This window comes from Ascaphus truei, chromosome 2 (assembly GCF_040206685.1).
Source record: "Ascaphus truei isolate aAscTru1 chromosome 2, aAscTru1.hap1, whole genome shotgun sequence".
NCBI lineage: Eukaryota > Metazoa > Chordata > Amphibia > Anura > Ascaphidae > Ascaphus > Ascaphus truei.
In genome coordinates this window covers 482,280,594-482,308,483 of record NC_134484.1, presented here as the reverse complement: position 1 = coordinate 482,308,483, position 27,890 = coordinate 482,280,594, and the positions used below count along the sequence as shown (strand labels likewise).

General features: G+C 43.4%; 1 protein-coding gene across 2 annotated transcripts in view; it reads left to right on the top strand.

Moving 5' to 3' along the window:
- Positions 1-27,890, top strand: part of LOC142488021 (uncharacterized) — a 323,903-nt gene that overhangs the window by 65,156 nt on the left and 230,857 nt on the right. The window contains exons 1-5 of one of the 2 annotated variants that reach the window (XM_075588367.1): positions 267-535; positions 9,123-9,400; positions 9,687-9,800; positions 12,455-12,568; positions 12,945-13,058. In XM_075588367.1, coding sequence (XP_075444482.1) covers positions 9,382-9,400; positions 9,687-9,800; positions 12,455-12,568; positions 12,945-13,058 — 361 coding nt within the window. In that variant the 5' untranslated portion in view covers positions 267-535; positions 9,123-9,381. Of the gene's footprint in view, positions 1-266; positions 536-9,122; positions 9,401-9,686; positions 9,801-12,454; positions 12,569-12,944; positions 13,059-27,890 lie in introns of those variants that run through there. The other variant, XM_075588366.1, reaches the window with a different exon arrangement.

Below are 27,890 nucleotides of genomic sequence, written 5' to 3'. Positions count from 1 at the left end.
TTTTTTTAAAGAACCTCTACACTTAGATTATCTTTGTGTTTCTGTTTCCCCTTCATGCTCCTCCTGGATTCTGAGAATCTCACCAGCACCACGTGCAGCTCTCACCAGGGGGCGCTCACCGCATCTTGCTTAGGAGCCCACCAGGGGTCACTGTTCCATATAAGCTCAGGAGGAGCTGGTTAGAGGCGCTCTGGCCCCTCCTCTTCCCTCTCTATGGTCCCTGTGCTGCAGCCGGATGTCCTGGTGTGTGAGATTTGATTCCGGCAGGAAACACTGACCCTGAGCACAGACTGTCCCACATCCTGAGGGGGGAATCCAGGTCACTCCCACAGGGAAGGACTGAGAGATCACAGGGGCTCCCCCACCCTCCATAGGAAGTACACACACAGTGAGGGGGGGGATAAAGTGCACATCTCAGGCACTGAGGGGGGGACACACTGAGGAATAGGCTCTGCAGCCTCTAAGTCCCTTTTCCTGTGTCCCCCTCACATTGTCCATCCCCTGCTGCACAGAGATCTTCAGCCTGTGTTATTGGGTAAGTGCTTTCCTCCTCCTCCCTTCCCCTCCCTTGTGTGACCTGTGCACATTATCCCAGTGCTGCTCTGAGCTTCCTTACACACAGGAGCCTGAGAGGCTGAGCCTCTGATAGTGAGGGGGAGCCTCTGGCACTGGGGGGGTTACTCCTCCTGTATCACAGGGACTGGGAGATAATGGGGTTATTTTACATTGGGAACTAACATTAGGAATCAGTGAGGATAAGATTGGGAAAGTTATTAAATAGAGTTAGAAAGTAATTAGATTGAGGGAGTATTGGTTGGAGTTTAACTCCTTCATTACCGCAGGGGCCAGCATCATGTGTGTGTTATGGGCTATAGCTTCTCTGTGTGAGGCTGACCCGTTTGCCCGGGGACAGTCCTGGTCTGACAGTATGTTCTGATGTCCCAAATATCTGCTGCATTCTCTCATGTCCCAGTTTTAAACAATGTGGGACAGGGGGGAGGAGGACAGTCTGTGCAGAGCTGGACATGTAGAAGTGAGACACAGAGCCCTCTTCCCTCCCCCAATCTGCAGTGCAGAACTACAGCTGAGGGAGAGCAGGGTGACCCCAGGCACAGAGGTGGGTGCTGTGTCTGGGTCTCTGTGAATGCGCCGCCATATAGAAACCCAAGCATGTGGTAGCCTTGGGTCTGTAGCATACAAGGGGTTAACCCCTCATTTTCTAAATGTTGCAATTATACAAAGATCACAGAAAGCAGTGTACACACCTGCACTTATTAATACATACACAGCTATATACCGTACATGCATGTAAACTGGCCCATGTACGTACATACATAAACAAACATCTATAAATATGCAAACATACACCCACTAATATTTACAGTACATGTGATTTGCTATAAAGAAGTGCACGTAAAATAAAGTGTGTATATGTATGTGACAGTGAAGGGGTTAACCAGGTTTATAATAATCCCCCCCATACCATGGTATAATCTACCAAGAATGGTTTGCAGGAAGGAAACGCCCTTTTTCTCTTTAACAGGGACTGCCCATGGCTGTGTAACATACATTAAAACGGTGCAGCACATTAACCATACCTGCATTATATTGACTGACCTCAGGACACCAAAGGTTAGTAAAGTTTAAGATAAAGAAAAAGAAAGATCGCTGGGCCCAGCAAAAAGGGAAAAAGAAAAGAGACAGGTGGTGCACTTGATGCCAGAAAGCAAACATGCATTTAACTTACACAATTGTACAAGCAGCTCTGTCATAACCTAATCTGTCATTTACCTGCCCACGTTTCCAGTCTTTCCAAGTCCTTCTGAAGAGAAATTACATCCTGCTCTTATTCGATTACCTTACACAATTTAGTATCATCCGCAAAGATGGAGACTTTGCTCTCGATGCCAACCTCAAGGTCATTAATAAACAAGTTAAAAAGCAGGGGTCCCAGTACCGATCCCTGAGGTACTCCAGTCACGACTTTAGCCCAACCTGAAAAAGTTCCATTTATGACAATCCTCTGTTGTCTGTCCTTTAATCAGTTTTCAATCCAGGTGCATATATTATTATTGAGTCCAATTTTCTTTATTTTGTACACAAACCTCTTGTGTGAAACCGTATCAAAAGCCTTTGAAAAATCTAAGTAGACCACATCAACTGCATTACCCTGGTCTAAATGCCTACTTACCTCTTCAAAGAAACAAATGAGATTAGTTTGGCATGATCTATCCTTCATAAATCCATGCTGGCTATTACTAAAATGTTTGTTTTCCATTAGGTATTCCTGAATATTATCCTGTATTAAACCTTCAAGTAGTTTCCCCACTATTGAAGTCAGGCTTACAGGTCTGTAATTCCCCGGGTTTGATCTAGCTCCCTTTTTAAATATAGGCGCCACATCTGCTTTACGCCAATCTTGTGGTACTGAGCCTGTGGAAATGGAGTCCTTGAATATTAAATATAATGGTTTGGCTATTACTGAGCTTAACTCCTTGAGATCTCTTGGATGTATGCCATCGGGGCCAGGTGCCTTATTTACTTACATTTTTTCAAGTTGCTTATAAACTTCTTCCTCAGTTAACCAATTGTTCATTCATATGGAGTTTGTGGCTTCCTCCTGCAGCACTACTATTGAACTTGATTCTTCCCTGGTAAACACAGAGGCAAAGAATTTGTTTAATACCTCTGCTTTTTCCTTATCTCCAATAATCTGCCTACCCATCTCACACTGAAAGGGTCCTATATTTTCTTTTCTAATTTTTTGTTATTAAGGTACTTAAAGAACATTTTAGTGTTGATCTTACTTTCTATTGCAATCCTTTTTTTCATTATCCTTTTTTGCTAATTTGATTGCCCTTTTGCAATTTTTGTTACATTCCTTATAATTCTGATACGATGTCTTCGTCCCTTCTGACTTAAAGAATCTAAACACCTTTTTCTTCTTGTCCATTTCCTCCCCTACCTGTTTATTTAGCCACATTTGTTTTGACTTATTTCTTTTATACTTATTATTATTTATTTCAAATGAGACCATGTTATGATCACTGTTACCCAAATGTTCCAGGACTTGAATATTTGTTATTACTTCAACATTGTTCGATATGACCAAATCCAGTACTGCCCCTCTCCTGTTTGGTTCCTCAATAATTTGGGTAATGTTATTGCCTTTTAAGCACCCCCAAAAACCTGTTTCCTTTTGTTGTAACGCTAATCTCATTGCCCCAGTCTATGTCTGGATAATTAAAATCCCCCATTATGCAACATGACCCAGTTTTGATGCCGTCTCCATTTGCAAAAGTATTTTAGCTTCCTCAATCTCACAGATATTTGGTGGTTTATAGCATATTCCCACAAACATTTTCTTTATACTTTTACCTCCACTGCTAATTTCTATCCACAATGTCTCTACATTTTCATCATTCCCTTCATAAACATCATCCCTTATAATTGGTTTTAGATCCGGTTTAACATATAAACATACTCCACCTCCCCTTCTATTTGTTCGATCCTTCCGAAAAAGAGAATAACCCTCTAAATTAACTGTCCAGTCATGAGTTTCATCCCACCATGTTTCAGTAATGCCTATGATATTATACTGCTCCCTTGCAGCTATTAATCCAAGCGCCCCCATTTTATCTGTCAGGCTTCTTGCATTAGCAAGCATGCATTTCAGTTTTTTTTCAGCCTGTACTATTATCTTATCTGCTCCTTCCTTTCTACGCCCACTCGGTTTAGTCTTTAGAAGTTTCTATTATTATCTGTATTTATTATGGGTGTCTCACTGCCTGTCAAACTCGCACTTGCCCCCATTCTACCTCCATACCCCCTTGTATCATCCTCCTATTCCATTTAGTTCATGATCTGTTTCATTCCCCTGCCCCCTCCTTTCTAGTTTAAAATCTCCTCCAACATTTTTAGCATTCGTCCCCCTAGCACAGAAGATACGTACTAACTCATTTTGAATGCCATTTTACGCAAGTTTATATAATTATTTCACATAATCCTGCTTAGAAAAAATAAATATATATATGTATGTAGCCCCGGTCCCCGGCGGCTCCTAGAGACCCCCCTCTGGGGCAGCGCGGTCGCGGGTGCCGCCGGAGCCAGCGACGGATCCGCCGGCTGCTTCCAAAGGTGGGGGCCGGAGCAGGGAGCTGTGAGAGCCTTAGGAGGCTCGGCGGATGAAGCCAGGGAGTTGCGGCAGCCATTGAGTAGTCGCGCATGCGCAGTGATAAGCGCGCGAACGCTAGCCTACCAGGGAAGGCTCTTTGAAGGGATTACAAGTCCCATGAGCCTCAGCAGCACCCCTTGTGATGCCAGAGAGCCAATAGGGCTGGAGGATTGCCCTGCAGACCAAGAAGGGATACATTTTGCGGGGTTTTGGAGGAAAGAGTCAGTTGGCGCTAGGGGAAGGAGGTAGGGTGCAGGAGTCAGTGACTCCCTGCATTAGGCCAGCAGCCCCCAAGGCCCCAGCTAGCCCTGAGTCACCCAGTAGTGAGAGTTGTGGCAGGGACAGCCCCCAGGTTAGGGACCCTGCCACTTACTATCTAGAGTCAGTTAGGGACCCAGCAGATGCTGCGCGTCCTTCCAGAGATTTGGGCTCAGACCTTCGCTGTTGCTGCATCAGCCATCTGGGTGGGATCGCCCCGGACGGTAGTTCCTGTGTAAAGTCGACATCAGGATCCTTTGTGAAGTTCCTTGGAGGGCCCGGGCACCGGAGTGCACGGCAGGTCATCTACAAGTGCACCAACGAGTCATATCACATTCACATGGGACATAGTGACTGCGCAGTCACACATCTCTCTCTTACTTGAGGGTGGGGTAATACTGTGTGGGATTACTGGACACTGGGTGGGATCATCCGGTGGAGGTGGAAGTAGCGTCCTGCGAGACGCAGTAGTTAGTGTCTCCTCTAGGGCGGGACACCTGTTGGTTATATGCAAAAGTACGTTTCCTATGCTCACAAGTAAAGTCATTGTTGTTTTACATACTGTGTGTGGAGTGATATATAGTGTCCTGCGAGGAACCACTCCCCCTCTGGTGGGAGCCATCGCAGGTGGAGGCGCTGCATCAAGTACGAGGTTGTTCATATTGTGTCATACGTGCCCCAGGCTCTCCGTGGCGGAGGCTTAGGCCTCCTGTGAGCCTAACCGGTAAAGCACCACGCTGGGTAATGCATATAGATCCCCTCATATACACCCTATCTGCGATTGGGGGGGAATATGGGTTACATATATATATACTAGAAAAAAAATAAATATATATATATATGTATATATATATGTATATGTATATGTAACCCATATTCCCCCCCAATCCCCCCCATTATGTGTCATTTTTCTAGTTAGTTGCAGGCTTGTCTTTGATATAGATATATATATATATATATATATATATATATATATATATATATATATATATATATATATATATATATATATATATATATATATATATATATATATATATAGATATATACAGATATACAGATATATATGTATATCTGTATATATCTATATATATATCTGTATATATCTATATATATATCTATATCAAAGACAAGCCTGCAACTAACTAGAAAAATGACACATAATTGCTTATACACACTCACACACGTATACACACACACGTATACACACACACACACGTATACACACACACGTACACACATGTATACACACACACGTATACACACACATGTATAGACACACACACGTACGTGTACACACACGTACGTGAACACACACACGTGTGTGCACACGTGTGTGCACACGTGTGCATGCACACACACGTGTGCATGCACACACACGTGTGCGCACACACGCGCACGCGTGCACACACATTATATATATATATATATATATATATATATATATATATATATATATATATATATATATCACACTTAGACACACACACACACACACAATCCCCAGCACCACCACATCAGCACACCGGCATTCTCGGCCCCCATCGCCGCACCCCCACATCAACACCAAACCTTCCCAAATCAGCACCTCGATACAATCACCATCAGTACAGCCACAGCAGAAGTACCGCCATGGGCCGTGTCGACCACTCCCCACCCAACCACCCAAATGCCACCCCCACACCACAAACATCCCGGGCAATGCCTGGGCTCTCAGCTAGTATGTATATATATATATATATATATTGCAAATGAAGTGGAAGTGGAAAAGTACAATAAGCTGATATAATAAACTGATGTCCCAAAATTTAATTCTGTTGAAGTCAGCTTAATAACTCTTGATTAGATAAATCAGCTAGCGCTCTTGCCCTATATTGCAGTAATAATATACTGTCACAGATTAAAAACACATAAAAATACCATGTGTAAAAGTAAGTGTCCAGTCCAATTCACAAATGGGTGGTGCAGCTCCTCCAAGATGGATCCAACCCTCGGGTCCAAAGGAAACTACAGAGCATAAAAAGAAAAAAAGGGCGCAAACCCATAGTGTAGTATGCAAAGTTTAATGCTAGAAAATACAGTTAAAAACACTTACAAGATGTAATTAGATAAGAGGCACATCTGTGGGGGTTGGTCCGTGACTTCAGCATACGCTGGGATAGCCTCAGTGTCCTCGTCTCTTGCGTGGAGAGAGCCTCAGATATAGACACCCTCCTCCTGGGTTCTGCGTTATTCCGCTTCTGTGTCACGTGCGCTCGTGACGTCACCGCGTTCGTGTCCTTGCACCGTCACTCTAGGGGTTGGGCTCAGGGCTGGTATGCTTTCTCCAGCTGTCTGACAAGAGCAGACTCAGGATCTCTGGCTCTGCTATGTAATTCAGCAGCCTTGGTAGATACAGCCCTACGCGTTTCGAGATACAGAGCCCCTGACGAAGAGAAAGTGTATCTACAAGGCTGCCGATCTATCTATTTATTGGCAATTCTAAAGGCCATCAACCAATTGGTACATTTTCCCAATCAATCCTTAATAGATGTTGTAAGCAACTAAAGTGTACTGAATCTATATATCCAGTAGATGGCACTGGTATATAAGATGAGAATAAGTGTATAGAGTAAATAAAACCCCATAGATACAATTATAATCAAACTTTAAAAATAGAGGATTCTATATTATAAGATATTAATAATAAATTGATATTCAAATGGTTATGCAATTTGAGTAATTGATAAATCTCCTTTAAAATCAATAATAAATGTAACAATCTTTAAAAATAATAAATTTTAAATTACTCCAAACGTAAAAATTGTTATAAATTGATAATAATAGTTAAAATTACTAGTACTATTGGATCCAACAGCTATAAAGTTTACATTCATAATAAAAACACATTGGACAGAAATGAACATTATCAGAAGAAATATCAAAATAACCCCCTATCAAGAGATTAAAACATATTTATAAAAAGGCTACCAGATCTATGTCTTCATTTAGGCCATTGGGCGACATTGTACCCAGCTCATGTATCCAGTATGTCTCCCTTTGTCTGAGTATCATTATTCTATCGCCACCATAATCACTGTTTAATACATGTTCTGTCCCTATAATCTTTAACCCTTTGGGGTCTTTGTTATGTCTAATACTATAATGCCTTGAAACACCGTGGGTCATCACTCCTTTGAGTATATTCCCACGGTGTTCCAAGAAGCGCTGTTTAAGGCTCCATTTAGTCCTACCTATATACTGAAGGCCACACTCACATTCTAAAAGGTATACAACATAATTTGTATTACAATTTATCAAACTTTTAATGTCATAAGTTGTCGTCGAATCCTTAGCCTTAAATGTGGTAGCCCCATTAGATATATGACTACACGTGATACATCTACCTCCACATTTAAAATTCCCTATAACTAGTTTCAATGCTTGATTACTATCACCATCACGACAAGTTTTGGGAATTTTAGATGGTGTTAATTCATTTTTGAGTGTTTTGCCACGTCTATATATTATCTTTGGCCTATCAGTAAGTATAGGTGCTAATATGGGGTCACATTGAAGGATATTCCAATGTTTCCCCATAATATGGCTTATCTTTTTAGATTATATTTAGTAATGAATAACACATTATCATTAATATTGGTATATTTTGCAGCAAGGGATTCTGGGAAATGACATGCAAATGAGCACACACTTTTGTCAAGTCCATTATTACATGGAAAACCCTTAAGCCAATGCTTGCTGCTTTATCACAGCTTTTAAACATAGCCTAGGAGGAGGTGCAAAGCCAATAAACCCACTCACAGAAAGACTGTCTTATTGTGTTTACAATACTTGTATTATACGTGTAGATACGTTCCACAGATATAACACACAGAATAGTGCTTTTGATTCGGTATCAGAATATAACTATTCCCGGAAATTATCTGGGTCGGGAAGCAGTGATCCCGTCATAATAGGACGGGCTGATAAGGGAGTGAGCAGGTCAGAAGTCTGTGTCCTACCTTCAGATGGGCAGAGCCTATTCCCTCATGTCATGTGCTGACATTGAGAGACCAGGGGAAAATAAATAATCAGTGAGTAACATGTCAGTGTTTCCCAGGCATTCCTTTATATAAGCATGTCCTGCCAGGTACAAATGAGCTGAATGTGAGAAACTGGAGGTGATCGAGGAACAAATTAATGAGGGTGTGAGGGATCAAACCCCCCTATTTATTATGGTGGGGTAAGGTGAGGGGAAGTTACTGCACTGGTTCCTCTGCATTACCCACTTCTCACCGTATGAAATAGGAAAGTGAGACTGTGTCAGTATGGAGCAGAACTGCTGGACCTGAGAGTATCGGGAGCATTTATCAAAGTCTCGCTCATGTACTGTATCTACTTTTTATTCATACTATGGAACTGTACAGTATGTTACTATGTTACACTATGAGGACTTGACTGGTCTTTTGGCTGCTAATCTCCCACTCTCTTTATACTTTTCTAGATGGTTATGTTGTGACACAATCCTGAGCCACTAAGTTTTGCAGTGTTTGAAATTAAGTGCCTGTTTGCGGATGGACCATATGTGTTTTTTGGTGCCCCTGTCTTCTCCGACTCCTTTGGGGTTAATGATTTAGGTTGGAAAAAGCTGATACTAAATGCTGTATATTTGTCCAAAAATCTGATCATTCCAATTCTGTTTTATATACAGGCACATTCTAAAATCCAATAGATATAGATTAAGTAACCTCCGGTCAGCACCTCCAGAGCAACGCTGCCCACTGCCAGCACCTCCCAGAGAAGCACTGCCCACTGCCAGCACCTCCAGAGCAGCACTGCCCACTGCCAGCACCTCCAGAGCAGCACTGCCCACTGCCAGCACCTCCAGAGCAGCACTGCCCACTGCCAGCACCTCCAGAGCAGTACTGCCCACTGCCAGCACCACCAGAGCAGCACTGCCCACTATCAGCATGGATCCACGCTTGTTAAGTGAGTAGAGGAGATATTTTGGTGTCTTTGAAATCTGCAAGGAGGGAATATCTGGTTATTTGGCAGTTTTGTGAGTCAAACACCCAAACTAATCTTGTTTTCTTATAGAACCATCAGCAGGTAAGAAGACAATATATCTTCACCTCTGTCATTTTCTGCCAAAAGGGCTAGTAAGACATTTCTTTACAAGAGGTATTATATTATACCAATATCAGAGGAGGTGAAATCACAACAAGCGCCCCCACTCCCAGCTTTACATGATGGATTTTCCTTTTCTTATTGCCAGGTTTCCCAGTGGTTTTGCTGGAGAGGTTAGAGATGAAGTCAGAGAAAGAAGAGCCGGACACTGAGGGACATCTGACCATAATAAAGAGTGAAACTGTTCCATTTCCTGTCTCTGGTGAGTACCTTTTCCCCTTTGTCTGCACAAAGGGATGTTATCTTGTCACCTCTAGAGCAGCACTGCCCAGTGCCTGCACCTCCAGAGCAGCGCTGCCCACTGCCTGCACCTATAGAGCAGCACTGCCCACTGCCAGCACCTCCAGAGCAGCACTGCCCCCTGCCAGCACCTCCAGAGCAGCACTGCCCACTGCCAGCACCTCCCAGAGCAGCGCTGCCCACTGCCAGCACCTTCCACGCTGGTGGGAGAGAACGGGATAAAATGTCCACAGACGACACAAGGCATCGGAATAATGTCTTTTAAAATGTAGTCCTTTTGCAAGGGGCGCAAGTTGCCAGCCCAGTATGTCCGTGAATAATGCAAAGTTCGTTCTGGTCCGTTGGGGTTCGTTTGATAACCCCCAGCACTAACGAAGACCCGAAGCAGAGTTATGTCCTTAGTTCCGATGTAATTAACTCGTAGTGCTCCGGGATCGTTACTGCTGCTCTTATCCGCTATTAGAAGCGAGGTGGTAATTCGATCACATGGTAAAAGAAAAAGCCACTGGGATAGCTCGGAGGGCCTGCACATAGTGTCTGATAGCATATCTACAACATACCCGCCCAATCCCCTTTGGCGGAACCTCCAACCCACCAATCTCCAACTTGCCCACAGTTTGCAGAGTGGGCACTACAGGGATTTCCGGTTGGTACAGCGCCTGTGCCAACCTGACACCTTGGCTGCTTGTCACGGTAGCTTATGACAAGATATAATGAACACCAAATATCTGGGTTGAACTGAACGAGGCTTAGATATAATAAAATATAATTTATTCCTTAAATACGGTGAACACAGCAATATAGTACAATTAACAGACAACAAGGTAACACTTACTTAGGGTTGGGGGATGGAGAAGTATCCAATAGCAATTCTCCATCAATCCAGTGACATTCCAGGTGGAATCAGAAGCCCAACTCCAGCACAACTCAAAAACTGTAGGGTTGGCACAGTTTATATATACCTGTGCAACCCTATTCTTAATTATCTGTATCCAATCCCTAACGTGGAGACACAGACTAACCCATGCCCTCCAGCTAATTAGCTCATGTGTACTGGGACTCTATGGGTAGCCCCATAATTAAATCAGGGGCAACAATCCGTTTACTAAATGAAGTATCTGTATTGTTTGTAGGTGTAGACATAACACTACAAACCACTCCAGTTTGATGATTCTCCGCCCTCAGGTAACAATTAGACTGGCAGAGTCGTTGATTAATACTTTAATACTTAATCCCTAGACATTGGGTAAACAATCAGGGCAGTTAACTTTTTGATCACCGTGCTTAGGCTAATTAGTCTAGCAGATGGTGTCTGCTAAGGAATCTCTGCAGGATTTTATCCCTGCCTTGGGAAACAACATTAAAGGTGAAACATGGGAACAGGGGAACATACATTTTCAAGGTATAACAAGGTGCAAACCACATTCCTGGATCGCAGTCCAGTTAACCCCTTGTCTCTCTGGTGAGGTCAGGGGATGGCCATATGGGGTGCAACCCCTTTAATACCGGGCCACCCCCTTTCTCCCTCTACACTGCTTACCATATGGATACTCCCCTTTTGCCTGGCGTCTCCCAGGCTGGGAGTTGGACTCAATGTGTGAACTAGCTCAGATGACTAACAGGATCTCCCATTCAGCGAGAATCCCGGCTAATTCACACTAAATCATCCGCAACACTTCTCTAGACCCATAGGCACTGCCACAACAGGAGGTCTCTGAAGTTTGCAGAAGAAAGTGCCCCCAGCTCATGTGGGTAAAACATTTGGTCACTGGGTGCATTACAAAGGCAAGTAGAAAAAATCGTATCCTGCCGGTACATTTAAACTGCAGCCAGAAAGGCACTTTATTAAAAACGTGTTCTACTTATCCTAGAGTTATATTTTTAATGTGTGTGTGCTTGGGGTGTCACTCTGAAAAATTAGGGTGCTAGCCCATTCCGTTCCCGAGTTAGGGGCTTCTATTGGAACAGGCAATGCTGGGCTATGGGCTTCCCACGTCAATTGACTTGCAGGGAGCTGATTTCCCACGGCAATTGCCTGCCGCCTTTCAAGTTGCGCTTCTAACCGGTACTGGATACATTGTAACTGGTAACCACTTGAGTCTGAAACCGCAACCCTTTGATTCAATTGACCTCGCGGTTGCGAGTTCAAGCCTCAGTATTGGATACCTATGTTAGTCAATGGAACAAAGAGACCCGAGCCACGCTTCTCCAATGAACTTGAGGCTCGACTCTCGCAGCGCCATCTTGTGCCTAAAAACCAGTACGGCAGGTATACAATGAAATACAGTACTGCAGGCACAGGCAATCCCGCAAAACGGGGACAATAAGGTACAGAGGGGAAAATGATACATGTGTAGTGCATATAAAATTAACCCCTTCATCCCCAATGCGAAGTTGGGTTAACCAGCCGAGCATACTGCCTTTTTATTAATGCACTGATTAATCCTATTTTCGCTACAAATATATCTTCACCTCCTGTTATTTTCTGCCAGAAGGGCTAGTAATACATTTCTTTACAAGAGGTATTATATTATACCAATATCAGAGGAGGTGAAATCACAAGAAGAGCCCCCACTCCCAGCTTTACATGATGGATTTTCCTTTTCTTGTTGCCAGGTTTCCCTGTGGTTGTACCGGAGAGGTTAGAGATTAAGTCAGAGAAAGAAGAGACAGACACTGAGGAACATCTGACCCCAATAAAGGAAGAAATAGATGCTTTTCCTGTTAGTGGTAAGTACCCTTACATCCTCACTTGTCTTTATTCAGTATGTTTAAAAATGGACTGAAATGTCTGCAATATTTTGGGAAATAATATTAAAGCGTGCATACAATTTTAAGATACCTGTACTAATGAAAAAAATAATTTGTCTAAGGTTATATTGGGAATATTATTGTTATTGAGGTTTGAACATTGGTAGCTCCAAAATGTTTTTAGCACTTGGGGATAAAAACTTCTTCAGCGCTCAAAGGGTTACTAACAAAGTAAAATCAATCACTTCACCCCTCCCCCATAGGAATCAGTGTAGAGTATTTCTGTATACTAATATCACAAGAAGCGCCCCCAGTCCCAGCTTTACATGATGGATTTCCCTTTTCTTGTTGCCAGGTTTCCCTGTGGTTGTACCGGAGAGTTTAGAGATTAAGTCGGAGAAAGAAGAACCGAACGCTGAGGAACATCTGACCCCAATAAAGAGTGAAACTGTTCCATTTCCTGTCTCTGGTGAGTACCTTTTCCCCTTTGTCTGCACAAAGGGATGTTATCTTGTCACATCCAGAGCAGCGCTGCCCACTACCAGCACCTCCAGAGCAGCGCTGCCCACTACCAGCACCTCCAGAGCAGCGCTGCCCACTGCCAGCACCTCCAGAGCAGTGCTGCCACTGCCAGCACCTCCAGGGCAGCACTGCCCACTGCCAGCACCTCCAGAGCAGCACTGCCCACTGCCAGCACCTCCAGGGCAGCACTGCCCACTGCCAGCATGGATCCACGCTTGTTAAGTGAGTAGAGGAGATATTTTGGTGTTTTTGAAATCTGCAAGGAGGGAATATCTGATTATTTGGCAGTTATGCGAGTCAAACACCCAAACTCATTTTGTTTTCTTATAGAACCATCAGCAGGTAAGAAGATAATATATCTTCACCTCTGTCATTTTCTGCCAGAAGGGCTAGTAATACATTTCTAATAATTTTTTTTTATTTATTTAATGATTTAAGGTTATATTGGGAATATTATTGTTATTGAGGTTAATTGCCTCTCATAGGAAGTCCCCAGGCCTGCTGGGTGTTCTGGGACAAGCCACATGCAGCAGAGTTAGAAGTGCAATATGGCTCTCAGACACGTATAAAGGTTGGAAATGCAGAGTTATGGGTATCTGACCATCAATAGATACGATAAAACACATTTGAGAAAACAAATTTAAGGGACCCTTCCCTAACTAACCTGGTTCCCCAGTTTAAACAATACCCTCTCATTTAGGGTCATTAGATACGCAATAATAGCCCCAGTCTTTAGACATAGCTTAACTGATAGATCGGGACAGCATCCCAAGAGTCCAGGCAATTCTTCAGGACAGTGAAGGTCATGATGAGGGTGTCCTCCCCGAACTGCATACAGGGGAGCAGCGTGCTCCCAGCCTCCAGACCCTAGGAGAGAAAATGAAGCAGCAAACCTAGCTGCCATAAATACCTGTTCCTTAATTAGAATAGCAGGTGAGGGAGAACTAGATGATTAAACTGACGAGTTTTCATCCCTCTGTAGGCAGCCTGTAGGACGATAGTTGCGGCGCGTATACGCCAATAATTTTCTCTTTCCCTTCTTCTTTGGATAAGAGCTTTGCAGTGCTTCTGAATAATTTGAATGCTTTTCTCCCCTTTCAATACGTTTAGTCCACTTGTGAGAGAATCCTGTTCCTTGCGTACATCTCGCAATTCTGCTCTCAGAGCCTCCATCTCTTCCTGGCGCTGGCTCTGTATGCATGAACGCATCCCTCATTACGTTTAGGAACTCTGCCTTCATTACATCTAGGGCCTCTACAAATCCCGTTGCTAGGGTCCCATCAGCTTATCTTTCCCAGGTTTCTTTCTCCTGGTCATCCTGACTGTTGGGGATGGAGCAGCGTCTCTGCTCCTCTATCTCTTGCTTAAGTTTCTGGACCTTCTCGTGCTCCCTCTCATACTGCTCTGCGGGGACACTGGGTACTCAGACGCTCATTCCTGAAAGGACACCACTTTGTGTGGTCAGACACGTGACACATTAAACACGTTTTTTCCCTCCTTTTTTGCACTTTCAGGTGTATTCTTCACCCTTACCTCTGGAGGTGCTATTGCGTCAATACTTTTCCCTATGTATGCTGTATGCAGAACTGGTAGTCATACACAGTAGGACAGACTTTACTCACCGAGTCTGTACATTACTTCGGCTGGGTGGCCATTTTAAACACCCACATGTATTTGAAAACCCCAAGACTTTTTAGTGTCGACCCACATTCTCCACCATAAGTTACAAACTCCACCCTTGTGTAGCGCTGACGTCTGTCTGGGCTCTTACCGACACCGTCTTCCATGGTTTATTTAGAAAAAAACACAAGAATAAGAGGTAGCAGTATGGGGCGTAACTCAGACTTCTGCCTGTTTTATTTCGTCCCAGTAAGGGACTGCAGATTCAATAGATACATGTTGGAGGCACTCAGTCATTAACCTTCAGCGGTTTACTTATATTAGTGTCTGACCTAATGCCCAGGACATACTTGAAAATGAGAGGTAACTCTCAATGCATTACTTCCTGGTAAAATGTTTTATAAATAATAAATAAATTACACTAAACATTTCAAACACCGTCGCTTTAAGAAACAAAAGAAACCATAAAAGTAACACCTATCCCTTTTTAGGGATCGAACTATACAGTAGTATCAGCCTCTCTAACGGTTACTGGGCCAACTAACCTGGTTCCCCAGCTTAAACAATACCCTCTCATTTAGGGTCACTGGATACACAATAATATCCAGTCTTTAGACATAGCTTAACTCATAGATGGGGACAGCGTCCCAAGAGTCCAGGCAATTCTTCCGGACAATGAAAGTCATGATGGGGGGCGTCCACCCCAAACTGGATACAGGAGAGCTGCGTGCCCCTAGCCTCCAGGCTCTAGAAGAGAGAATGAAGCAGCACAGCTAGCTGCCATATATACCTGTTTCTGTAATTAGAAGAGCAGGTGAGGGAGAACTAGACCCATTGTAAACTGTGGCCTGGACTTTCCATCCACCAGCCTGAGTAAATGTGAAGTTGTGGCATGGATCCTTTTGCACTATTCCTGCACTTTCTGCCTAATATCCTGGGACTAAATCATGGTATTTATCACATTTTTCACTTTATTAAGTTAAGATTATTTAGCACATTTATTGTCATCACCTCCTTCTTGGAGCGCTTTTTCCATCACGACCACCAGCAGGTATGAAGATAATATATCTTCAACGCTAAGTCATTTTCTGCCATAAGGGCTAGTAATGCATTTCTTTACAAGAGGTATTATATTATACCAATATCAGGGGAGGTGAAATCACAAGAGACCCCACTCCTAGCTTTACATGGTGGATTTTCCTTTTCTTGTTGCCAGGTTTCCCAGTGGTTGTGCTGGAGATTAAAGCGTAAGGCGGCCCATTGTGGCTAGCATTGGATCTTTGGGACATGGTTTGTCGCGATATGTTGATGGTTTGTTACAACCGATAGTTAAACATTTACCATCCTTTTTGAGAGACTCTACAGATCTGTTATGTGCTATAAAAGCTGTTAAATGGCATAAGAACTATAGATGGGTTACGATGGACGTTATGTCGTTATACTCCATCATTGATCATGACCAGGGTATTAAGGCTAATCCATTTCTCCTTCAGTCCTCCTCATTATCTATTTCACTTCGCACTTTTCTTTTAGATTCCATCACATTTTTATTGACTCACAATTATTTTTTATTTGAGTCACAGTTTTACTTGCAGACACGGGGTACGGCTATGGGTACCTCCTTTGCCCCGTCGTATGCTAATCTTTTTATGGGTCTCTGGGAATCCACATTTATTTTTGGTGATTCTAATCCTTTTTGGCATCATATTATATTTTTACAAGCGTTATATTGATGACCTGATTATGATTTGGGAAGGGGATTCACATTCACTGGACACTTTCATTAATCCACTTAATTCCAATATGTTGAATCTTAACTTTACTTATGAACCCCATATTAATCACATTAATTATTTAGATATCACTTTATTTATTGACATTACACGAGAAATACAGACTGACATTTATAGGAAACAAAATTCCAGGAATACCTTTCTTAAAGCAGATAGCAATCACCCCAGGTCACTCATCCGTGGTATACCCAAGGGCCAATTCCTCCGCCTAAGGCGGCTTTGCTCTAACGAGGATTCTTTTGATCAACAGGCCACCGAATTGGCAAACAGATTTTCTGTCAGGGGCTGCAGAACAGGGGTTACAGAGGAGGCTTACATGAATGCCAAACTCTGTACTCATGCTGAGTTACTGTCTTATGGTTCGACTGGTTCTATGCAGGGGGTTTAAATCAAGGAGCGGCCACGGCACTCCCGAAGGGTCAAATCCGCTGTTTATTACACGGCATAGATCAAATCCGCTCAATCATCCAGAAACATTGGGAAGTGCTCACCTTGGAGGAACACCTTAGAGCCAATTGAACAAGGACCAAAATTTGCATTTAGAAAGGCTAAATCCTTGGCAAACTATCTTTCGCATAGTTTATTTACCTCCAGGTCAGACCGTGTTCATGAATCAAATTTAATACATGGTTTTTTCAAATGTGGTAAATGTGTATTTATTGCTATGCCAATCCTATCAAATCTATTGATAGTCAGTGGTCGTCAAATCACCAAAAAAATCTACTCGCCGACCAAAAAAATCTACTCGCCATTTAGTACCAAACGTGTGCTGCTTGGGCCAATAGGAGCTCGCCACGATGTTAAATCCACTCGCCCGGGGCGTGCAAATGTATAGGTTTGTCGAACACTGGATATTATACTGTACACAGTAAGAAAAGACACACAATTTCAGTTTTTATTCATTGTAATTTTGTGATTTATTACTTAACCTGCGGTTGTGGTCGAGGATTCGTTGGGCAGACAATCAGACCAGTGAAGGTCAGAGTTATGGACCACATTCGTTCTATTAAAAACTAGATCAGATGCTCCCAGTTTCCAAACATTTTATAAATTGTACATTGGGAAACTTGTCCACTTTCATTTTTCACGTTTTTTTTTCAGTGATTAAATCTATACCTATCCCTACACAAGGGGATTGAATCTATACCTGTCCCTACACAAGGGGATTGAATCTATACCTGTTCCTACACGTGGGGATTGAATCTATACCTGTTCCTACACGAGGGGATTGAATCTATACCTGTCCCTACACAAGGGGATTGAATCTATACCTGTTCCTACACGTGGGGATTGAATCTATACCTGTCCCTACACAAGGGGATTGAATCTATACCTGTTCCTACACGTGGGGATTGAATCTATACCTGTTCCTACACGAGGGGATTGAATCTATACCTGTCCCTACACAAGGGGATTGAATCTATACCTGTTCCTACACGAGGGGATTGAATCTATACCTGTCCCTACACAAGGGGATTGAATCTATACCTGTTCCTACACGTGGGGATTGAATCTATACCTGTTCCTACACGAGGGGGTGATAGAATTAAACAGATTAATCAGCGTGAGATGTTTTGGATCCACTCACTTAATACTCTATCCCCTTTTGGGATTAATACAGAATGGGACCTAAAACATTTTCTCTAAGATATATTATTCCTTTGCCCATTCTCAGGTTATATAATACTGTGTGTTTTTCATATACATTTGTTTCTATCATTGAGATACATATGTGTCTCTCTATGGTCACATTTGATGAGTAGTATTGTATCCTAAGGCCTTGGACATGGTCAAAAAGACCGTGCTGAGGGGAAACATTATCCCTATCAGTGCGGCTTTAGACGGCGCTTCCGCAGGCGTGCTGAGGCGTGTGGAATTTCAGCCGACAGACCAATTTTAGATTTCCCGCTGAGGGAAGCGCAGGGCCGGTCACGTGACTGCCAGAAGCCAATGGCAGTACGTGATGTCGGCGCCATGATGCTCTAGCCCCGCCTCCCACCCGGCACACAAGCGCTCCTCCCTGCACCATGTCCCAGACCTTAGTGTGGCAATTTTATATAATAAGGTTACATAATACTGTGTGTTTTTCATATACATTTGTTTCTATCATTGAGATACATATGTGTCTCTCTCTAGTCACATTTGATGAGTAGTATTGTATCATTACTGTGGCAATTTTCTTAGTGCGGTTTATTTATTTACATCTCATTCATTATGTATATTCCCCTTATCAAGATTCAAATGTTCTTTGCCTTGGTAGTTGAGTTTACATTTATTATATGTATATTATTACGTGATTATATTATATTATTTAGTGTTACAGTTAATTTAATTAATCTTAGAATTATTCTCTCCACAAGCTATCCACTTTTAAATGTGATGCTTTCTCATTTAGTTTTTATTGTCCTTATGAGTCTATTTAAGTTTTTTGTTATTGTATTCTTTGTGTCCTTTTGCTGGATTTGTCCCCCACAGTTATACTGCCTTTTTCCGTGGTTACATTTTCCCCGGACTGTTTTGTTCCCATGGGACTTTTTTACCTGGCATACAGATAGACAGTGTTTCCGGCGGGGAGTGCTTATGAAGTGACACTCTCTAGACTCAGGAAACCACTCTTTGATAAAGCGCCCATGGCGAGAAACGCGTTGGAGGTTTCTCTTTTAACTTAGGATGTGTCTCAATAAATCTTTTATTTTTTCTACTTTTGCCCCCAGTTCTTCTTTTCTGCAGTGCTCCTTTTTTTCTTTGTTTTGAATGTGAGAGGAGAAGGAAAGAGAGGAGTCAAATATTACACCAAGGCCCCGTTCTTGGGAAATGATATGAATAGTATTTGTGACTGACAAAAAAATGAGACAAAATGGAACAGTTTAGTTTATGTGGGTCTTATGGCAGAAGATTACATTGGCAGTGTAGTCACTGCATCACTTAGATTGTAAGCTCTCCAGGGCAGGGATTTCCGTTCCTATTGTCTGATTTTGTTTGTTGCACTTATTGTATTATAATTCCCTGTACTGTATTGTTTCTGCTGTAAAGCGCTGAGTACACTGTCGGCCTTATATAAATAAAGACATACATACATGGGCATCTACAGTATCTTTACACTATAGGTTGCTGCCTGGTTTAGCTGATATTATTAACGCACTAATATGATAGACCAGGAGTTCTTTAACTTTACATCTCATGGACATTTTCAGTGTTAATTATTTGGAGAATGTACATGTATCCTTAAATAATGAATACAGTAATAAATACAAGTTATATATGTATCAATGATTTCACTGAGAGCTGCTACAAATACATTTCAGGCCTTCGGGACCACCACCACAGTCATTAGGGGCCACTGGATGTCCATGTGCCACAATTTTAAAACCCTGGGTGAAGAGAATATTTTGTTAAGTATTGGTGAAATAAATTCTTCAGTGTTTTGGATTTGTAATTTGCGTTCAGTAATTTGATTAACAGATTGAAAACATTTGTTCTGTATTTTTTGTTTACTTCTGTTAGAGAAAGGCCTGAATGAGGAACAGATCTTGAGCTCTGATACATCCAGAAGCTGCCTGACTCCTCGCAGCCCAGACATGCCAAAAAACAATGATTCCTGCCACATTTTGGACACGTACAAGGAACCAGTGCCACATGATGGTGAATTTACAGACCTTGTACTGCACACAGCAGAGACGGACTCTAAATATGTGTCCAGCAAAAGGTATGCGAGAGATTTAAGACGCCGCCGTGGTGCTCAGCCTTTTCTCTGTTGTCAGTGTGGCAAAAGCTTCTCGGTGGACAGGGACCTGCTCACACACCTTTGTGTCCCCGCTAGGGAGCAAACCTTTACATGTACAGATGGTGGGAGCAGTTTCTCACTGAAGGGGAAACTTCATTCACACCAGATGATTCAAACAGCAGTGACTCCTTTTACTTGTACAGTGTGTGGGAAACAGTTATGTAATAAGAGGACCCTCCTCAATCATCAGAGGGTTCATACAGGGGAGAAACCATTCACATGTAAGGAGTGTGGGAAACAATTCAGTATTAAGAAAAACCTTGTCGGACACCAGATGACTCATACTGGAGAGAAACCATTCACATGTACAGAGTGTAGTAAAAGCTTCTCTCTGAAGACAGACCTCCTCAACCATGAGCGGATGCATACAGGGGAGAAACCATTCATATGTACAGAGTGTAGTAAAAGCTTCTCTCTGAAGACAGACCTCCTCAACCATGAGCGGATGCATACAGGGGAGAAACCATTCACATGTACAGAGTGTGGGAAACAATTCACAGGTAAGAGCAGTCTTCTCATACACCAGAGGAGTCATACAGGTGAGAAACCATTCACATGTAAGGAGTGTGGGAAACAATTCAGTATTAAGACAAACCTCCTCAGACACCAGATGACTCATACAGGGAAGAAACCATTCACATGTAAAGAGTGTAGTAAAAGCTTTTCTCGGAAGGAGGACCTGGTCAAACATGTGTGGACTCATACAGGGGAGAAACCCGTCACATGGTCAGAGTGTGGGAAACAATTCAGTATTAAGAAAAACCTTGTCGGACACCAGATGACTCATACTGGAGAGAAACCATTCATATGTACAGAGTGTTGTAAAAGCTTCTCGCTGAAGACAGACCTCCTCAACCATGAGCGGATGCATACAGGGGAGAAACCATTCACATGTACAGAGTGTGGGAAACAATTCACAGGTAAGAGCAGTCTTCTAATACACCAGAGGAGTCATACAGGTGAGAAACCATTCACATGTAAGGAGTGTGGGAAACAATTCAGTATTAAGACAAACCTCCTCAGACACCAGATGACTCATACAGGGAAGAAACCATTCACATGTACAGAGTGTAGTAAAAGCTTTTCTCGGAAGGAGGACCTGGTCAAACATGTGTGGACTCATACAGGGGAGAAACCCTTCACATGGTCAGATTGTGGGAAACAATTCACAGTTAAGAGCAACCTCCTCAGACACCAGAGGATTCATACAGGAGAGAAATAATTCACGTGTAGAGTGTGGGAAACAATTCTGTATTAAGAACAACCTCTTCTTACACCAGAGGGCTCATACAGGGGAGACACCATTCACATGTGCAGAGTGTGGGAAAAGCTTTTCACAGAGGATCAGCCTCCTTACACACATGAGGATTCAGACATGAGATAAAATATGTGATTGTTCAAAGTAGGGTTGGGCAATATAGCAGTAGCATAGTAATACTGCAGTAATAAAAATGGAGGGTAACGCAATACTTGCCTTACTTCTTACCATGGCATTCCTATCAGCAGCTGCAGAGTGGGGGTGGGTTTGGCAGAGAGGCGTGGAGGTGGGGACTGTCAGAGAGAGGACTGAGTGTGGGTCTGGTAGAGACAGTGGAGTGGGAGCGAGTCTGGGAGCTCCTTGACTTTCAGATGCTGCAGCTATAAGGAATCCTCCTGCTAGTAATCTTACCCCTCCATATTAACCACTTCCCCTCTGCCATGCCTCTTAACCCTTCCCTTCTACCATGACTCAACCCCTTTCTCCTCCCCCGTATTTCTCTCGGCTCTCATCCGTGGCCATTAACCCATGCCTCTCCATGCCCTATTAATGTGTACAGGAGAAGGGGGGTCGAGGGGGTAATTGTAAATGTCCTTACCGTGCACCCCAAAACTGGAACAACCTACACTCGCATCCACCACCAGTTTAAGTTCTTTCATAACTAAGGCTGTCTCACATTTTAATCTGGTCTGTATCTGTTACATACGCCTATAATATATATCATCTTTAACTGCATGCAATGTCTTGTATATAATGTATACCCTGTTCACTTATGTAACTGTGTTTGTAACCCTGTATATTTGTTATCGTAACTCTATGCCCAGGACATACTTGAAAACGAGAGGTAACTTTCAATGTATTACTTCCTGGTAACACATTTTATAAATAAATAAAAATAAAATGGTGAAGAAAGGGGTCTTTAGTGTGGGTGTAGTTAGTGTAACATTTTCATTGAAACATTTTTTATTATTACAATTAAAATATACTAAAATGTATTTGCTTTTTAAATTTTTATTAAGAATGAAATGCATTTATATAAGAAATATGTTCCACAATAAATGACCTGGAACATTTTGAGGACTTTTGCTTTTTTGCTTTCTATTGGGTGTTAATTTATTGCTGAATATTGTTATCACAATAAATTACTTAATACTCTTATGGTGGGAAGTATTTTTGTTATTGTCTAACCCTAGTTCAGGGTGTTGGAAACAATTCAGTGTGACCTCCTGTCATACCCAAGTATTTACAGTGAAGAAACCATTTGCTGGTTCAGTGTGGGAAACAATTCAGTGTTAAGGGTCACCTCTTCAGAAACCAACAAATTCATTCAGGGAGAGGCCTTTCAGATGGACAGAGTATGGGAAAAACGTTTCTTGGATGAATTACCTCACACACCACATGATTCACACAGGGGAAATAATTTGCTTGTTCAGAGTGGGGTAAACCATTTAATACAAAGTGGGACCTCTTGTTACACCAGCAGATTTACACAGGGAGCAACTTTTTAATTGTGCAGAATTTGGGAAACATTTCAGCCCTGAGAGGCACCTCAACACACAACAAACAATTCATAAAAGGGGATTACATCATAATCAGTTCCGTAATAGGAGGACACTCCTCAGACACCAGAGCATTTACACAGGGGAGAAACCTTTCCCATGTGCAGAGTGTATAAAATGTTTCTCAGTAAGAAAACCTTGTCACCCAAGTGTGTACACAGGGTAGGTATCTATGTCTTGATTTACATAGTGCCGTTAGTGTACATAGCGCTTCACAGCACTAATACATGTGACAGTCATATAAATAACAAATAATACAAATAAAACATAATGGGAAGAAGTGCTTTAGACACAAAAGTAACATTTAGGAAAAGGAGTCCCTGCTCCAAAGAGCTTACAATCTAACTGGTTGGTAGGAAGAACGTACAGAGACAGTAGGAGGGCGTTCTGGTAAGTGTGTCTGCAGGGGGCCAAGCTTTATGTACGAGTTGTAAATTATCAGCCATGGAGCTACTCGTATGCTTCCTTAAGCAGGTGGGTCTTAAAGGTGGATAGAGAGGGTGCTAGTCGGATACTGCGGGGAAGGGCCTTCCAGAGGTGTGGTGCAGTCGGTGAGAAAGGTTTAAGGCAGGAGAGGGCTTTAGATACGAAAGGGGTAGAGAGAAGACATCCTTGAGCAGAACGCAATAGTTGGGATGGTGTATAGTGAGAAATTAGGGCTGAGATGTAAGGAGAAGCAGAAGAGTGTAAAGCTTTAACAGTGAGGAGGAGAATTGTGTGTGTTACAGGATTTGATGGGAAGCTAGGAGAGGGATTTCTCCACCTCCCAAATATATACAACCTCCCCCCCCAAATCATATAAAAAAAACCAATACATATAACTGTGGCGGTGAAGGGGTTAACCAGGCTTCTAATAAAGGTCAAGCCCACTTTGTTAACCCTGACCCGTGTGTTAGGGTCTTAGTGTCAGCTCTGGGACCCAGATGTCAAAAATGTATTGCTGCAACTGTATACTAATTTTGCGACATTAAAGAATTATGTGATTTTTGCCTTTACTGTGATGCTGGGATCGGGAGATTTCTAGGCTGTAAGTTTCAGGGTGGGTTTGGCGGAGAAAGTCTTTGCAGAATGTGTCTATGTAGCGGGGTTCCGGAGTTAGGGGATACCCCAAACGTATCCGGAGATTGAGTGATATCTTCGGATATAGGTAAGCACATTACTCCACCAACATCGGACCTTGGAAACGCTCTTATGACTCACTGCCAGAGTCCCTGCTGCAGCATCTTCCGGACAAGGTAAATGGGTATGAAGGGGTTAAAATATATCTGCAGTTATCCACGGAGTCCTTAGTATAGCAGGGGCTCCCCAGTATAGCAGAGGAACCCACATCCATGCCCAGGTATCCTGAGCCTAGAGTAGGGGTTCAGGAAGGTGCTCACGCTAAGGTTATGAAGCTGAGCAGATTTGCAGTGTGTTTTTTTTTTAGTTCACTTTTTTTTTTTTTTTTTTTTTTTTTATTGGAAATATATAATCAAGGATACAGAGTTGTCATGAGCACATGACTGAGAAGGGTACATGGAAATTTCCAATAAACATTTTAACATTCTGATGCAGCTACCAGTATAGCAGAGGAACCCACATCCATGGCCCAGGTATTCTGAACCTAGTTGATGGATTCAGGGGCTGCTCCAGCTAGGTTATGAAGCTGAGCAGGTTTTTAAAGTGTCTAAAATTTTTAAAGTATTTTTCTCATGTGTGCTAGGAATTAGGCTAGTGATTTGTAGGGGATTTATACTCGCTGCATTCCTGACACCAAATTTGGAACTAATAACTTTTTGCACGCAGAGGACAGGATACCACATCTTTTACTAAACGGGAATAGTTTAATACGTATAGATATTGCTGACCTGTTAATGAGCTGAGGGCTTTCTAAGTCATGGATTCCGGAAGGCACACATGGCTACCAGGCTTGGCGCTGCTGTGTCTGTCCAGGAGCCATACTTGAAAAGGCTCAGAGATGCCTAGGTGTTAGGCCAGATGGGGCCCTGCCATTATTCTGGAGCACACTTATCCTGGCCTGACACAAGGCAACATAAACACCCTTTGCTCAAAAGCTAGACGCGTGGAGCCTTGCACCGTGGGGGGGCAAAGGGGAAGAGAGGAATATTTTGCCTGCCCTGGGAACAGACGCAGGGGTGGGAAACCCTGTATGATTGTCTTAGATTGGTTGCTAGGCAAGTTGCTAAGGGTGTTTGATTGGGCTGCAGGTTTTCTGGGAACAAATACGAGAGGTTTCAAAATCCCTGACACAGCTCTGATTTGGCAGTTCTCTCCAAGTTTTCCAAGTATTTCCAAGGTTCTAAGGAGATTCCAAGCGCCACACCAAGAGCGGCGAAGTAACAGATGTCCAGGACTTTTTGTGAGTAACTACCGGGCATTGGAAAGTGCTCTAAAAAGGTGATCTGAAGGAATTTCGTTCTGGAAACGGATTTAGTTTTTAGCCCCATCCCCAGTAAGTGTGTTAATCTTGAATTGTGTAAAATTGTGTGTTCGTCTTGTATAAGAAATAAATGACCATTTATTCTACCATCTTATTTTGCTCAATCAAATGATCCTAGTTATAAAAAGGTGTTTTAAAACCTGGGCTCCCGTGACAATAACACACACACACACACACACACACACACACACACACATTATATATATATATATATATATATATATATATATATATATATATATATATGTGTGTGTGTGTGTGTGTGTGTTATTGTCACGGGAGCCCAGGTTTTAAAACACCTTTTTATAACTAGGATCATTTGATTGAGCAAAATAAGATGGTAGAATAAATGGTCATTTATTTCTTATACAAGACGAACACACAATTTTACACAATTCAAGATTAACACACTTACTGGGGATGGGGCTAAAAACTAAATCCGTTTCCAGAACGAAATTCCTTCATATATATATATCCCTCTTTCCTACTGCTCTAGAGTGACTACTGGTACTGAACCACTTATTCCCAGAGAGCGCGTTCAGGAAGTCCTCAATTCGCGGAAGGGTGTACTTGTCGGGTACAGTACAATTGTTCAAGGTCCTATAGTCCACGCATAGGCATACGGTCCTATTCTTCTTGCGCACTACTACGATAGGTGAGGCATATGGAGTGCGTGATCCTTTGTGACGGTTCAGGGGATTCCTTCCCCTTCTTTCTCTCCCTCTGTCCCATCTCCTTCCAATCCCTCTACCTTTTCCCACTCCTGTCCCGTTCCGTCTACCTCACTGCTTCAGCGCATGCCCCGCAGGTCTCGCGCGCTCACGTGGTCCCCAAGCCCCTGCAGTGACACTCCCCACTCCCAGACACCCGCTATGCCCGCGGCCAGTGCCTCACCTTCCCTTGTGGCTCCGTCTGCTCCTCTGCCTTCCTCCATCGGGGTGCCTGTGGCGCGGCCTGTGCGCGCGCTCCCTCAGCTTGCGGAGGGCGCGCGCACACGCTCTTCGTCTGGGTCCTGTCGCCCTTCTGGTTACTCCTCCCGGTGCCTGCGTGCCATCTCCCTGTTGCAGCCTGTGCGCGCGCACCCTCAGCTTACAGAGGGCGCGCGCACACGCTCCTCTTATCAGGCCTGCCACGTTCCTGACTCCTCCCAGTCCCTACAGGCCATTCCCCTGACTGCCCCTTCTGTCTCCTCTTCTATCCCTGACCTATCCCTGTTGTCTCCCACTTCTCTCTCTGCTCCTCCCTTCTCTCCTATTGGTGTGTCTCCCTTTATAATCCCTGTCTGTCCTCTCTATCGTCGCTCTGCATAGTTCCTGTTTCCCTGTGTGTGCTGACCTATGCTGTGCTCCCTCTGTGTCCCTGCTGTATCCTGCTCCTGTGTTTACTTTGGATTTCCCTGGCTTTGACCCCTGCTTGTCCTGGACTACCCTGCTCTCTGTACCCCTTGAACCTTGCTACGGACTATACCTTGCTGACCTCTGGAATCCTTGGACCTGGCTTTGTACCCTGATGACTCTACTCTCTGGACCCCTGGACATTGGCACACGGATACGACCATTCTTACGCTTACACCAACAGATGTTGCAAGTATCGTTAACCACTCTCTACAGGCCCAGCAACGTTATACCACACTCCGGGCTTGCTCCCACTGCTGTGGGTGTGTGGTGTAATACCGTTCCCACCTCAGTACTGGGGTCTTGCCAGGTCTGCGGGCATACAGGCGTGACATCCTTGGACGATACCGGCCTCCTCCATTTTGGTTAACAGCCTCCTCACATCTTCCACATCTCTTGGTGCGAGGCTGTTACGCCGGTGCTGCCCGCAGACCAGACCCGTCCCCTGAGCTGAAGGGGGAAGTGGTAATACAAGCACCCGCAGCAAAGGGAGTGTGTCCGGAGTGTGGTATGAAGCGTTGCCAGGCCAGGTGTAGTAAGGTAGACAATACTTGCCGGTACCGGTTGTAGAGAGAGAGAGTGATGAATGCCTTGCCGAGGTCAGGGAGTGGAGAGTGGAGATAGGTCGTAGTCCAAGCCGTGTTCAAGGGGTTACCAGAGTGAGCGTTGTCCAAGGGGTTCCGAGATCGAGAGCCAGAGGGTAGTCGTACAAGCCGCGTCAGAACCTGTGAAAACACTGAGAGAATCCAGAAGTACTTCCATACAGAGACTATGTCGAGCGACGAGTGATGGGAAGCACAGGCATAATAAAGCTGGGCAGGCCAATGGGAAAAGGGGGCAGGCCTGGAGGACTGCAAGGAGTCTTCTCTGATAGGAGGGAGGTGTTACAGCCCAGCTGAGTGTAATCCTTGATTTGCATGGAACTGTGTGA